This window comes from Typha latifolia, chromosome 6 (genome assembly GCF_019914945.1).
Source record: "Typha latifolia isolate L0001 chromosome 6, TyphaL0001v2, whole genome shotgun sequence".
NCBI lineage: Eukaryota > Viridiplantae > Streptophyta > Magnoliopsida > Poales > Typhaceae > Typha > Typha latifolia.
Window position 1 is genome coordinate 2,775,086 of NC_133091.1, and position 16,121 is coordinate 2,791,206.

The window sequence follows — 16,121 nt, forward strand, 5'->3', positions numbered from 1 at the left end:
GCCCAGCTCAGGCTTCAGATTAGCTGGATGGCTCATGGGCTTACATGGGATGTTCTATAGTTGGATCCAAAAATCATATGTTATATAACATTTATATATTTATTTTGATCTATATATATATAAATCATCTCACATATTATATATAGAGTCTAGTCAAGCTGAGCCCGAATAAGCTGAGCCTTAAATTTTATCTCAACTCGGCTCATTTAGCGCTCGAGTCAAGCTATAAAAGATGGCTAGTTTTTCTTGATACTTGGACACCCAAATGTTTTGGGTTTGTCAACATAGAGCTGTCCTATTATTGGCTGCCGAGCTGTGTCTCAAGCTCTAGTGCTCCACCCAACTTCGTGCTTGGGCATGGGTTATAAATATAAATCACACCTGATCGTGCGAGTATCAGACTACAATTCTAACAGTAAGGTGCCAATTTCCAACCCGACAGTTAATTGAAAAAGAACCAAAGGACCATCAAGCAAGTACTACAATGATAAATTATTAGAGCTATGGAGTCTATATCTTGGTTTTAATCCCTTCTTCTTCTTCCAATAAATATGCTATGGTAGAATGCAGCTCTTGTGACTTGAATCAAATGAACAGAAATAAAAAAGAACTCAAATGCCTGTCAAGTCTTAATCCTTTGTCAAGATGGATGTTGGTTTACAATATTAATTTTTATTTTTATTTTTGACATATTCTTTAGCTGAGGAATCTGCTAAGGTTTATAACCCGACATATGTTGCTGCGACCTGTTGCATCCAACGTTCACTAGCTCCAAGGGTATGTGAACATTTTCCTTCACATCAGACCTCCAGTAGTTCTCCTAACCCTATCAACAGCCCAGTTACTTTTTAAAGTGTGAAATATTTTTAAACTTTCAAATAATAATTAAAAAAAAACAGTCAAATTCAACATTTCAAATGAGAATGAGGTCAACACAGGTTGTTTCTAGTCGGATTTCTACAATAATCTACTGGTGGAGGCCACTTATGACTTACCTCGTGGTTGCCTAGACGTGTGTTTACATAATTTTTTTTTGTTTTATAAGGCCTCATTTATTTTAGAAATGAAATCAATTTTAAAATAAATTTTTATTTTTATTATTCTTAAAATAAGGTCTTTATTTTAAAAATAACTATTCTAATATTCACTTATAGGTTGATGAAATAGATATCAAAAGTAAATTAATAATCAGATTAGTATGTGATATAAGATATAATTTTAATAAATAATATTTATATTTTAGAATAGAGTTATTAACTGTTATTCTGAAATAAAAAAGTTGTATTCTAAAGTATAAAAAAATAGTTATTCATAAAGTAAACCGGTTAATTCAGATATTGTAGCCGCCACCTCTGGCTAATTATATACAATTAGATGAATAGGGAGGGTCCGTCGGAAGACACAAGAAAATGGTGTTGCTCCGCCACCTCCATGCCCATCTCCTAAAAGTAAAACGCTCGCCAAGACTTCCTTCCTTCGCTCTCTCCTCCACTTCCCAAAATTCCTCTCCTCCTCCTACCTGCAATTCCATTCCCCGCAAAGCCCACCAATCCATTCGCCGACTTTTAAAGTTCCTCTCCTCCTCTTCCCAAGATGCTCCTAACCCCGACCTCCCCGCCGCCCTCGCCGCACTCCGCACCTCGCCCCACTCTCTTTCCTCCTCCTCCGCCGCCGCAGTCGTCTCCGCCGCCGGAGACCCCCTCCTCTCCTTCGACTTCTACCGCTTCCTCCGCTGCTCCCCACTCTTCCGACCCGACTCAGCCCTCTTCTGCTCCCTCCTCAAAACCCAGCTCGAATCCAAATCCCCCCACCAGTTCCGGATCCAGTACTACATCACGGAGATGAGGAAACGGGGAATCTCGCTTCTTCCCGACGAGTTCCGACCGCTCTACTCCTCTCTCTTCCCCGAAAGGCGTGACCTTGCGCGCTCCTTCCTCGACCAATTGGTGAAAACTCTCGGGCCCAGTTCGGGAATCTACGGCGTCGCCGTCTCGGTGCTCACGGGAGATGGATTAATCGATGAGGCGGTAAAGACTTCGCAGCGAGCGAGGTCGGAGATCGAGCATTTCGAGCTTGGTTTCTACTCCAGCTTGATGGGTCTATATAGGATCTCCGGTGAGGGGAAGGCGGCGATGGAGGCGTTCTTGGAGATGGAAAAGAACGGAATTGATGCCGACGATGGGATTTATAGAGATTTGTTAAGGATTCTATCCCGAATTGGGTGGTTTAAGCTCGCATGGGTAGTGTTAGCAGAGAAGGCGAGTAGGATTAACTTTATGCCAGATGAAAGCTTGGGCTTGGTTCTACTGAAAGGATTCTTGAAGCAGGGAATGATTTCGGAAGCTGGGTTTTTGATCAAACAAGGGATTTTTAAGAAAAAGGAGAGCTTTTTGGTTTTCGTGGAGGCAATGGTAGAGAAGAAGATGCCATTGGAGGCTTTTGAGTTCTTGACAGTTTCTGGCGAGCCAAAACTTTATGCTCCATTCCTCATTCTTGGATGTGGAAGGCTTGGTTTGATCGAAGAGGCCGAGAAGATTTATAATGAGATCAAATCTTTGGAAGGTAAGAGCACGGTAGAGTCAGTGTATGCTTCCATGATTCATGTGTACACGAAAGCATCATTGAGAACAAGGGCAGAGAAGGTGTTTGATGAAATGAATGCTTTGGGAGCTTTCAGTGGGGAAGCATGCTTGGATATGATGTCCATGTATGCAGAGATTGGCCTTCTTGAGGATGTAAGGAAGTTGTTTGTTAAATGGTCGCAGAGGGGTGTTTGCTTGGATATGCAAGGATATGCTGTTATGATTAAAGCTTTGATTAGAGCAGGCAAGCTAAATGAAGCAAGATTTTGTTTCTCTGAGATGGGCAGCAGAGGAATCCGACCAAGTTGTTATATTTATTCTCTTATGATGGAGGGATATCTCAAAGGTGGTCTTTTGTGCCATGCAGATAATTTGCTTGAAGAGTACAAGGGATTGGGGCTGAGTATAGAGGATGGGATTCTTGGAAGTAATGTTGCTCAGATATTGGTGAGAGTAGGCAGGTATGAAGAGCTCCATAGATGCTTGGATGGGTTTGCCAGAAGTGGATTGAAGTTTCCAAGAAAGAATGGAGCAATATTGAAGGAACTCTGCAGAGATGGATCATGTTTGAGAAAGATCGAGTATCTCACAATGTGAGGTTCACTTCAGTGATGATGACTAACATAGGTGGCTCTGTACATGAGAATTGTGATAAAAGTGAAGTAGACAATGGACAAGAAAGTCCCAGTTTCCTCTAAATTCTGGTCCTCCAAAGTTCAAGAGCATATAATCCTTGGGAGATGAGTGGTATGAAGCTCCAGTTGCCCTATTTTATAATTTAATTGTTGTGAGTTCATCAAAATATTTTGAATTGAGATGAATGACATTAGGGATCAAAGTTTCCTCTGATTCTATTATCAAACAAGTGGAAGCCTCTATGTTGGAGCTTCACAATCTTATATCGTACAAGGAATTAGAGCTTTCTCTAGGATTAGCTTCCACTAAACAAGGGGATTAGCTTCCACTAAACAAGCGCCTTTTAAGAGATATAACCATATCTCCAACATTATGAGGATGGACAAGAACAATACATGCTACATAACACATGAGAACACTTACCACCGCAACTATTGCACTCTTTGTGCTCACCATTTTGCTAGGAAAGGTGTTAGACCATGGCTTGTGAACCCATGGAACATCCATGAATGGCTCGCATGTCCGCCTTTGGATTTTTCTCTCTGTGGCCATAAGGGGACAAATTTCATTCTGTTCTTCAGAATCCAGAGTTGTTGCCGAGCTGGAACCTTCTTGGTTACTCCCCTCTGCATCCTGAAACATAACAAAGATAAGAAGACGTTCTAATTAATTGATTTGGAATTCTGATGATGCTAGAAAGACCCTGAGGGTAATTCAGATGCAATTTAAGGATGGTACCAACAACCTGAATAGGCTCAGTGAACCAAGAATTTCTAATAAGGATGCCTGACGGTCCAGTCAGAAATATATATTTTAGGCAAGAACCAAACTTGGTTTCATTATTTTAGCAGTCAGTATTGGTAAGCACGATCGCAAATTAAAATTATTAACTTAGCTATCACATGTAAGTATAACTAGTAAAACTAATAATATACGCAATCCTATATAAGAGATCCAGCATTTTTTTTTCATCAAAGAACAAGTTACAAACAAAGGTTCAATAAGAGCTAGCTGTAGAAAAAATAAGCAAAATTTTGACAACTAAAATTCATAATTCACCAAGGCAAGGGTAGAAAGTTTGTCAACTTACTTGAATCATACAAGGCGTCATGTTGTCAAAGCCATTTCTGGCATAGTTTTCCTGCAAGTGAGGTCTAGAAGTTTTGTCTGCTGAATGAAGTCCTGAGCTCACATCATTGGTTCTCTGTACAAGAATAGTTTCTCTTGCCTGATTTATGCAATGCAGGAAAGACTTCAAACCAGCATCAGGAGGGTCAGATTCTGCAATTTGTGAGGCATCTAAATTCTGTATTATCTCTTGTGGGAAACAGAAGCTTTTCTTTTCTACTAAATACTTCAATAAAGAAGTGAATCTCTGTATATTTAGCGAACTGAATAGTACTTTCTCTAATTGAGGCTCCTTAAGTAGCCATGCTATATCCAACAGTAGATCGGACATTGCAGCTTGTTTTGAAACAAAAGCTTCACAAAGGCCTCGAACTGCTTGATTATTGGTAGCTTGCAAGATGATTTTATTTACAGACAGAGTTTCACAAGAGGCTCCATACATTCTCTCCATTTTAGAACATGCATTCTTGTTTCCAAAAAGAACAGGAATAAAGTTGGATATTCCTAATTCATTTTCCACCTGTAAAGGTAAGCTGTTAATAATGGTGTTGCATTATGTTATAATATCAATTAAAAAACTAATTAGCAGCTCTTTAATAGAAAATTTTCAAGCACTTTTTAACATCCAAAGAATGTCAATTAACTAATAAGCATAACCCTATAATATGTTGCTCCTGATATAACCAAATGTCACTAGTGTTATCTTCCTGATGTCATAGAAGATCTAGGAGTCACATAGTTACAGGTAATACTGTACACATTTTCTTATCATCATATTATGTTGATAGAACTTAAAACATGTAGATTATAAACATGCCTAACAAGAACATCCTAGGCAACCTATATGAACTGATTACCATAAGAAATCCATATTTAATCTGACAACTTCCAACCAGGACTCCACAAGGTTGAGTTCCTACTAATCTCTTTCCCAAAAGAAGATGCTAACAAAATGGAATTCCAATTAACCTATTTCTATTTGAGGATCAACATCAGTTATCCAAGCGATGACCAGTTATAATGTTAAACCTATTATGCTGTGCCATGTTGAATTCTTTAAGGAATAGCAAGGTTCCATTCTAAAGAGCGCGCACACACACACATATGCAATAAAATATTCGAAATCAGTTGGGAACGGCAATATATTACAACAGAGACAAGTTTATAATAGGTTCTAAAAATAGTTGTGGCTTAACTTTCTCCAACTTAATATCCATGGTCTTCTTACCTGATTGCATTATTAGGTTCCAACTTCCAAGAATAATGGTCCTACAGGAAATTCAAACATGATATCTTGATTAGGACTTGGACAGTAATTGGCTCATGAGCCAATAGGCTGCCATGCTTAACATGCAGCAGCTAAGGTCTTGGATCACATGTTGTAGTGCATACATTAATGATCCTAGTGCACCTTATTAGGCTATAATAAGAGTTCAAAAGCACCAGTGGGCTTGACTTAATAATCTGAAGAGGGATATTTGTTCTCTCTTAAGAACCAGTTAGATTTAGGAACTACAAATGCTTTCTACAATCACAGCTGCAATTGTTGAGATGCATATGCTACTTCATTGTCAGAGCTGTTCATATCTGAGTATATATTGACCTTAATTTTAACCTAGGTCAGTGATTCCTGTTGACCGAGGTACAGAACAAAATAATAGCTTTGCTGCAGTTCAATATCTAGTTCTTACACTATTTTTATCTAGATGTTACCTGAATTTGCCCTTGGTTTACCTGTAACCAAAATTTGTGCTTATACACACACACACCAAGTGTACAGTTTACATGTAATAAGTATTAATAGAGCTGTTGTTTCATGAACTGAACCCCAAAATACCAGGATTTGAGGGCTTAGACTCTCAATTTATGGTTGGCAAAGACTAAAATGAGGGCAAAATTTCCCTATATTTTCCTTTCCAATGGAAGTTGCGCTCCACTTCCATTGGGAAATGTTTTTGACAAGTAGCAAAGCATGCAAAAAAATACAACAAAGTAAAAGTTATTAAAGCTTGAATGCTGAAACACTACAAACTGAGAAACATTAGTGGCTAATGATAACCATGTAAATGCAGCAAATAAATCAGAAAATTTAGCCTGTAATGCACAAACCTCAATAAATGCAGGGCCGAAATCTTTTGCATCCGTCTGAAGCATGCTAACTCTGAACATTTCGTGCTCGTCTTCACATATGGAGTCCAAGCCACTTCCATTGGGTACGATGGTCTTTACATGAGAGATAGCATGACAAGAATCTAATTCCAGATATTTACCAGCAAAAGACACAAGAAACCTGCTTTGAAGTGAAAATTTCTAGTTAAACAAGACTATGCATGGTGAAAATTTTCAATTATCAAGCAATTGATATGAACTGAACTTCTGGATTATGAAAAGACAAAATATTGAGATATTGTAAGCAGATCAACATGGCACCAAACACATTTTTGCAAGTAATCACCTTAAAGCTCAAATAATTTTCCCCAAATTTTCCCTCAAATATGTGTTAGAAAAGAAAAATCAATTTTTTTCTAATTAGAATATGAAAAATTAATTCAATAGTTAAAGAGTATCATGAATTAGATGAAAAACAAGGGAAACATAATTACTGCAATTTCTATTGACCCTCCATCCCAAAACACAAAATTAGAATCATAGCTAGATCATTTAGTCTTAATTACCTGTATTGTTATTGAATGCGAAAATGTAGGTCGAAACAACTCTAAACCTCAGGGAGGACATTAGATGACTGCATGGGAGAAAAATGTAAATAGATTCAATTGAAGAGTTGCTACCGATACATGATTGGGGTAGGAGGGTTAATAGGCTTAAAAAGTGTATAGCCGTTGGCTACCAGAACTGTCCAACAGTCAAGTGCACTATGGTGCCAAAAGAAATCAGAATGGTAACAGAGGTTGATCAATGCAATCAAATCAGCTCATAAGACGATTAGAAATAGCAAGGCACATTTTAACAAGCTGAGCATCAAATCCCCTACAGCTGAGACTAGAGTAATACTCGGGAAGTTTACATGGACCATGATCTCTAAACTGCACTAATGGTTTTGCTGGTGAAGTAATGTCAGCGGAAGCAAATACAGTTACACAGGCATAACCCATCATTTGGCCCATCCTAATACAAAACTGCATTAATATAGGTACAAATGGAATGGCAATGGATGTGGATCAAAGACCTAATCACAACTCGTTTACAAAATCTATTTTTGGTATGCTGGGATCATTCAGGAGGCCTTCAAGAGATCATTCAGGTGGCAGAATATATATATAACCAAATTATGGTATAGTTGGATGTTTTAGGAGCTTGATCATTTGTTAGGAAATCTAAATACAAAATATTCATCATCACAGCTTTCCAAAAGATTTAAAGTGTAAGTTTGTCGCTTTCAAATATAATGATCGAGGTAAAAGTAGCCAAACTAATAGTTTGAGATTGAAATTCAATATCAAGCATTTATGCCTTCTCTCTATGCAAGACAAAAGTTTGACAGTAGCTGCAACATAAAGCAAACGAAATCTGCAAATGTGCAGTTAGAGGGCAAGTTGATAATCAAATAGCACATTACCGACAGTTGGGCTTGTTTAGATTTCTGCCACAGACAATAAACTCAATTGGTTTGCCAGACTCGAAAAAGTTAGGGTAAACATAATGAAGCCTGGGAACTTGCACCTCCATCTTAATGTTTGTCATTGATGTCCCGTCTGATAATAAGAAAAAAAAAAGGTATTTGAAAACTAGAATGAAAGAGTATAGTCCTTCGGAATAATGTGGACAATAGTTCATTAAGGAGAAACTCAAAGCATGAGATTTCAGTAGAATTGATATGGCAGATATACATGTTGATCCTAATAACACCAACTCAATCATGAATACATCCTATTAGATTGTTCTATAACAACACCTAACTCCCTCCTTACTGTTCAACTTGCAATAAGTATTGAGAATTACCTAGAGAGTTTTTTAATTATACCCCTGGTTTGTATCCTCTTCCTCAAATGCAGACTACAACATAGTTATTACTAAGAGCATAGTTGGAATTTCAAGAAGATAATGTCAATAGGTTCTGGGAAGAAAATAAGTTGACAGCAAAAAGGCATGGTCTGATAAAGTTGACCTCAACATTTTCAGGTAACTTTTGAGTTTTGAGTAAAGAAGTTGGAGTTGCATTCAGTATCACTTGATCCTAAACAGAAATCTGTTCAGACTAATGTAATAGCACCCTACACTTAACAATATACATTCTCCCTATATGAAGTTGTCCTACAACGAGGAGTTCTACTTGTGAATAAATTTCTAAATTACTTTGAACCTATGACCAGCTTATGTATCTAGTACATTAATAATGTGCAGCTATGAATATATTTCAAACCTTATGGAGCCTACTTGATCGAGCTTACTTGATCAAGGCAACTCATGATCAAGCTTGGCTCGAAATTATTTTCGAGCATATTTTGAAGATCATGCTCAGCTCAGCTCATTTCCGAGCCAAGCTCTAGCCGGCTCAATTATATTGACAGCCCTAGTTAAAGGGTTGAGTTTCATTAACTTGTATCACATGAAAGTAAAAGGCAGGTAAAATTAAGTACCTCGAATAGTGCTCCTATGATGAATGTGCATTAGCTATTTGTTTTGGTTGTTGACTTTCCATTAAACAAGAATAATGTATATATTTGTATAGAGGGCATCTCAATGTATGAGGCTCCTACCTTTGGGGGTCTTGGGTGGGAATATTTACACAATACCCTTATTCCTGAAGAGGTTATTTCCAAGACTTGAAACCAATGATCTCTTATGTACAAAAGGCAAATTTATATCGTGATCATAATCTTCCATCATGCTAGACAATATACAGTGTAGATATCTGATTTCACCAAGAAGTACCATATAGAAATAGGATGTGTCACATACAAGAACAAATATACTACATTATATGCGCCAAAGAAAATAGCAGTTAAGTCACATTGAATATGTAGAAAAAATTGATGAACTTACTGCTCCCATTTGATAAATATACCTTCAAGAATTTGAAACATGATGTTATTGAGATTAATATGAATGTTGCCTCTTCCTGTCAGCAAACTTCCATGTGCATATATCAACTCTTTCACATAGCAGGCTGCATCTCTGGATAACTGCATAGAGAATAGACAGCAACCATATCCAATTGGATTCAGCTTTAACTTGAAAGCATCCGCAAAACAGAAACTGGATAGCCTGGAATGATCTAATGTTCTAAAATATAAGAGGGTTCTCTTAAGGTACTAGGAAACAGACAAAGCTCCTAAAAGAAACTTTACGACAGTAAGTTCAACAGAAATGCAGGCCCCATATCAAGAAGTATAAATACATCTTATGCTACTTATATAATGCTAATTTTATTATGTAACAAGTTGAGTCAAGAAGCAGTACAAAATAATCTTTTAGTGCACAGATTCTGTAGAATCTGCATGAAGTTCCAAATATCTATTTATGGATGTTACTATTATAAGCCACCATAGATCATGATTGGGCATGCAGACAAAACCAGTTTAGTATCAACACTGCAAGAGCACTAAAATGAGGGCCTTGGCATGTTAGAACATAGCCTTGACACTCAAATATACTGAGAGCAGGTTCATAAAGCTGATTCTCAAGAAATAGTTACTTTTACCATCATTCAAGTAATTCATATCCTTTTCCAAGCTGGCAGAAGAATGATACATGTATCTTACTGACATGCACCTAGGATACCATTGAGGTGTCCAATTTATGTAACAGACCTATTCTTTGATCTTTAGAAGAAGTAAATGCCAAATCAATTACAACTAAACATATGGGAAAGACAATTTGACATGTAAGTTGCTTACTTTATTTCATATCATAGACGACTAATTCCATATCTTTTCGTAATACTACTAAGCAAAGAAATACTTGGCAGTAGAGCAGAAAGTATTTGACAATCATATCCATCCTCTATCGTTGTGCATCATATAGACCAATAGGCTCTTAACCAAGAGCAATTAAATAAGTACCTTGTCCCACATGTGCTGCGGCATTGCAATAAAAACAGTCAAGATAGTACATCCAGGACGGATATAACCCTCCAGCTCAACGGGCATACTTGCCAACCACTGAAGAATCTACGTTTGTGGGAGAAAGCCAATGATTAGGCTCCATCGACTTCAAGAATTGAAAGTTTATTTCAACCAACTTGTACCCATACCTGGTTCCGAAGTTCTCTAGGAAACTCAGCAGGATTCCAGTCATAAAGCTTGAATGAAATCCTGCCTGTTGGACACTACAATATGAGATGCATCATTGCTTGGTAAGAAAGTGCTAATATATAGGACTACTAAACAAGAATTGCAGAAAACCTTTCAAAAAGTTGAATTAGATTATTAGAAGAAAGATGACAACAGCTTCTAATATGCAAAAACAGGAAGATGTGCCTACCTCAGATGTGTAAGTTATCTTGTTGTCACAAAATGTAGAAGAAACCATGGTTTTTGAATAATCAACTTTGTCAACTATGTAAGCTTCATCAGTTGCAGTAAAAGATGTGACACATTTGCTATTCAAACTGTTGATTGAGGAAAATGGAGAATGATAGCCTTCTTCACACTCTGACAATGTTTCGTTCTCTATTACTCTGTTCTCAACTGAATCACGTCCAAATCCATTTAACAACTCTGCAAGAAACAGAGAGGAAAGTCAAAAGCAAGATCTCCTAGTACAAAGATTCTATTTTGCTAATGCCCAAAATAAATCAGCAAATGTTTGGAGTTTGGACTAGCTTTAATAAGCCAAGAAAGGTTGCAATTTTAACAAAAGATAAGTTCGCTTCAAAACCACAAACTACAGAACTATACCAAGTATTCAACCAACATCCAGTTGGATGAGTCCAAACATAAAGCAACCTAACAAAATATAACAGCCAAATTGTTCCTTCTGATTGCTACGAAATTCAGTGCGTGTGACATTGTAAAGAGCCCCATGAATGATAAGAAAAAAGCTAATTTCGTCTAACACAGAATTTTATATAGAAGATTTTGGAGTATGAACCCTCATCAATCAAGTTCTTTCTAGGTATAAAATCTATAAAAGTATGCAGACATACTAATTTTAACCATAAGTCCTTTGACCAGCAGTGTTCCATACAGATATTCAATGTTTACATTGCAACCAAGGAAATGAAAGAGATAAGATTGTCTATTGTAGTTGATGGCTAGGCTACTATGGGCGTGTACCTTCTTTAGGGGTTCATGGTATGGTCAAGATCAACCATAAGTCCGCAATGATTGGGTGTTGATACAACTTGGGTTGGACCTAGTTATCTCAAGCTGAATCATTTTTGTTTTCAAATAATAAAGATTCTAGCTGTCGCATTCGAACGCCCCGTTCGAACGTCTGCATACGTTCACAAATACAGATAACGCGTTTTGCTTGTTCGAATGTGCCCGTCCCTGTTCAAATGTCTGCACATATTTGCAAATACAATGTGTTTTGCTCGTTTGAATGCGCTCGGCGAGGATGCATTGTTTTAGAGTTATATTTTATTTGTTTTACTTGCTAGATTAGCCTTTAAATATGTGGAAGGTAACCTTATTGAGGTATTGAATGAATTGAGTTTCTTCTCCAAATATTCTCCTCCTCTCTTGTTCCCTCCTACCACAGCTATGCCGCCTCTAACCCCGTCAACCAACCTACCACCTTAGACTCTTGGAGGAGGCCCACTTCTCCATTTTCTTCTACTCTCTATACCATCACCTTAACCCTATCCACCATCCCTAATCTTCCACCACCATCAATTTCACCGGTGCCACCCCATCATCGTCGGTCTACCACCACCATATTCCACCTAGGAATCTATTGCTCCATCCACGGATCTCAATTCTCACTCGAATCTAGATTCATCAGTTTTGACCTTCCGATCTTCGTGTACTATTTTGACGATATCTCTCAATCTAGCCATCCTATTCAAGTGAAATTAGATTCATTTTGGAAAGCTATGTTCCAAGACTATAACATATCAAAATTTCACATCGATCCAACGGTTATATCCGTCAGAACAAATCTTGAATGCTCCATGCAAATTCCTACTCAAATATGGTTGCGAGTCGGATCAACCCTTTTAAAGGGAGATCGTATCAGGTGTAAAAGAACCAATGCTCAACTCGACTTTATTACTAGTATGAATAAAGATAGTCATCTCAAGTGCACATGAGATACTACCAAAGGTTTATCACTAGGGTACTAAGCGATAAAGCCATAATGATGGGTCACATCATTGATCAATGTAAATGATAAGGTAAGTCAGCTCTAGTATAATGATTCAACCATATATTCAGAATAGTTATACACAATATATGATAAGCAGAATTGGAATATGAGGAGGTCTTTCTTTTGTGTTCATGAGTATGCATTTTTGAGAAATTATTCGAGTTACTTATTGATCTAGAAATGACTTATGAAACATGTAAATAAAGAACACAACTCTTTTTTGAGGAACGTAGTTACTTTATACTATTATGTATATTGTTATGAAATCAATCCATTTAGTAAATTCTGAAATTCTATTTGCATTGCGCATATGCTAGGATTCTGTTTCATTATGAGTGCAAGTCTCCTACTAAGTTGTTAGCTCATCAGACACATTGTGTTTCTTTTCCAAATATCAAGGAAACCAAATTAATTGCAGCGGAAGGAGAGAAGAAACTAGTTAAAATGTTCCTTTTTATTGACCTTCTATTTTAGTTGTAATAACAGTGGATTATTGGTAGGATTGTGATTGGAAGATTTGTAATAGTTAATACTATTTGGATTGATTTATTTGAATGTTCTTGATTTCTTATTCACCAATTCTTTCATGTTAGATTAGAATTTTCCACCTTTAATGTTTGTAATAGATCGTAAGACTAGCGTCCTGGATCTTTGCTTGGGGAGGGAGGGCCCTCTCTAGATCCAGGTTGTGACACTAAACAACTACATTTTCTTAAGATGCAAACTAAGACAAACATAAGAATTATCACCACCCCAACACAACGAAGAATTTGTAGCAAAGCATTTATTTAACTGACAATCTGTTTAATTAAGAGTCAAAAATTACTTGCTGCATTGCAGTAAGAGATTAATGGAATAAAAAGATCCATATAACTGACACCAAGTAGTAGGGACTAAAGACTTGGTTTCTGTTGTTGCTGTTGTCGTCACAGATATTGTTGTTCAACAGAATCACATAGATATATTCCACATGAATAAAAGCTGGTATAGGCTGAAGAGTAGTGTAACTGTACCTTTCGTTGGTTTTAAGATGCGAATAACATCAGTTGGAATGTCTTTGTGAGGTTGTCCATCATTTCCAACCATGGTTATAAGATCATTGTGTCTCCTACGCCTTCTATTGTTATGCCGCTCGAGTTTTCTACGACAACTACGTTTGCCATCATCAAAGTCTAGCAACAGATGAAACCTGACAAAATGTATCAATCAATATGGTTGTTTAAAATTTTGTTCTTCCGCAAAGCTTTGAAGTTTCAAGTCGTATAAACAAAGTATTACACCAAGCAGAACTAAACCCACGAAATCTTCCAATTGAACTGATCAAGATAAAAGGTTTAAGATCTTAAAACCCAACGGCGTGATCTTCTAATGAACTCGGAACAGAGAATGCTTCAAAATCCTTTTACCACTAGTCAAGGACATAACAATCAAATAAGTTGTGAAGCGACTAATAGGATCCCAAAAAAATCCGAATCATCTCGAGAGAGAACTTACTTGCCGCACTGCTGGCAATACCGCTTGTACTCCCCATCAATAACCACCGCCGGCGAATAAGCGCATCGGAGGCACACGCGATGCCGCCTATGGTACCCCTTGAGTTCCGTTATGTCGTCCCCGCACCCCGTGACCTGGCACCGCACGTGCTCCACCGCCCTCCTCACACGCTTCCTCCTCCCTCCCTTCTCCACCGCCGCCGCCGTGTCGGGGCACGTGCACGGGACCCTCCCGGACGAGTAGTTCGAGCAGAGGATTCTCGGATCTCGCTTCCGTGCGCGGCTCGCAGCCGGCGGCAGAAGAGGTAGCGCCGCCGCCGCCGCCTGTTGCGGCGGCGGCTGAGGAGGAGGAGGAGGAGGAGAAGCGTACCAAGGGGGGAGGAGGAGGAGAGGGTCATCATCGTCATCGTGGATGGGGAAATCCATGAGACCACACCATTCCAACGCTGCCACCGATGCCGATGCCGATGCCGATGCCGATGCCGATGCCGACTCTCCACGCGAAGCGGCGATCGGGGGATTCATTGCCGAACTCTGACCTTAGCGAGAGAGAGCGACAGATGAAGTCGGCGGTGGTTCTCTTTCGTACCAAAAGGAAGTTGTGGACTTCGCTTCTCTAGCAGTTAGGGAGGCGTTGGTGGGGCGACGGATCCTCTAAAACCCCGACTGGATGAGTAACGAGTTAATGGGTTGTACTGCATTATATATATATATCCCTCGACATCTTAAACATTTATCTTTTGCATAAACTCCACTAGAAGTTAATATTTTCAACGATCTCTCAAATTGATAAAATAATCAAAATTAGGAGCGTATAAATGAAAAAGTAGCCTACTACTCCCAATTAGATGCAAGCAGGCGGCAGTGTCTCATTGGCTGATAAGTAGTTCGATTTGCCACCAAGATATGTCGACATTGTTCGGAATTAGCGTCTAATATTCTTATCCGAGTAGGTTTGCAACTTGTTGGTGAACGATATTGCTGGCGAGATGTAACCTGAGTTCCTGCATAGTATAATAATGTTTGTAGTCTTGTAGCCACGCATGGCATGACATATATAGTTGTACGTGGAACCAATCGGATGTTAGGTACCGAACATCAAACTTGTGACTTGACCCAATTAGATCCGCGTCTCACAGGACGAGAGGTACGTGTCTGCTGGACTTTGGTGGGTCTTACACGTGTGTACGGTGTTTTCGGCTGTTTGGTGAGGGCGTCGTCTAATGGCGCGGGTGGACAAGTTCTAGAATATTGTTTAATGAGTTTTTATCAAAATAGGCCTCTTTATAATTTATTTTTACATTACTGGTTTATCCACCAAATTTCCTTTCTTTTGCTAAAGTATTAAAATTTTCAGCATTTCTTAGTAATTTATCTTTGATACAAGCCATTGAACAGTTCAGTAACTTTAGTATTAACTTGTGAGCCAGACAAAATAAATCCATATAGTAATAAATCTCATTGACAAACTATTCTAGTAAATAATATTTTATACAAGCCTATTTTAGTCAAAAACTCATTGGTAAATTGACAAATGGTGTATAATTAAAGTCAAGGGTGAGGGAGAGATTGACAACCGATATCCTTTGGATGAGCACAAACACCAGTGTAGATAGTGAATTTAATAACTTCAAAAATGATGAGGGGTATCCTAGTGACAATGTCTTCAGTGTTAAGTTCTTATTTTTCTCTATGGACATTGTTTTTGTCAAATAGAAATAAAAATTAAATAATATCTTACTAAATACCGATACTATTAGAATCGGAACCCAAAAACTCTCATACAATATGAGTCTTTATAACTGACTGAGCATTATCAAATTGGCTATTGTCCGGCGCCTAAGTGTTCTTATCAATGGAAAAAGATTACTAGTGTTGACATTCAAAGGGCAACTGCAATTTATTCTGAAATAAATGATAAATGTGAAGAGTATTGCTAGAGTAGCCTAGTGGCTCAATGCAATAGATGAAGGACCTCTCTTGGAAGACAATATATGAGGGTGTCTCATCT

The 16,121-nt window shown here is 38.1% G+C and overlaps 1 protein-coding gene across 1 annotated transcript; it reads right to left on the reverse strand.

Moving 5' to 3' along the window:
- Positions 1-3,408: 3,408 nt before the first annotated feature.
- Positions 3,409-14,786, reverse strand: LOC140790965 (squamosa promoter-binding-like protein 9). Its single transcript, XM_073141289.1, has 10 exons — positions 14,112-14,786; positions 13,631-13,806; positions 10,791-11,026; positions 10,561-10,635; positions 10,370-10,477; positions 9,373-9,490; positions 7,924-8,059; positions 6,456-6,636; positions 4,309-4,866; positions 3,409-3,851 (listed from the first exon to the last, which is right to left on the reverse strand). The coding sequence occupies exons 1-10, from the start codon at positions 14,633-14,635 to the stop codon at positions 3,537-3,539; spliced, it is 2,427 nt and encodes an 808-aa protein (XP_072997390.1). The 5' UTR covers positions 14,636-14,786; the 3' UTR covers positions 3,409-3,536.
- Positions 14,787-16,121: the final 1,335 nt, after the last annotated feature.

Excerpts from the sequence above, each read along its gene's own strand:
- LOC140790965 (XM_073141289.1), bottom strand. The coding sequence starts at position 14,635 with ATGAATCCCCCGATCGCCGCTTCGCGTGGAGAGTCGGCATCGGCATCG. Across the intron at positions 10,478-10,560 it reads CTAGAGAACTTCGGAACCAG|ATTCTTCAGTGGTTGGCAAG; the intron begins GTATGGGTACAA and ends CCACAAACGTAG. Across the intron at positions 3,852-4,308 it reads TGACGCCTTGTATGATTCAA|GATGCAGAGGGGAGTAACCA; the intron begins GTAAGTTGACAA and ends GTTATGTTTCAG.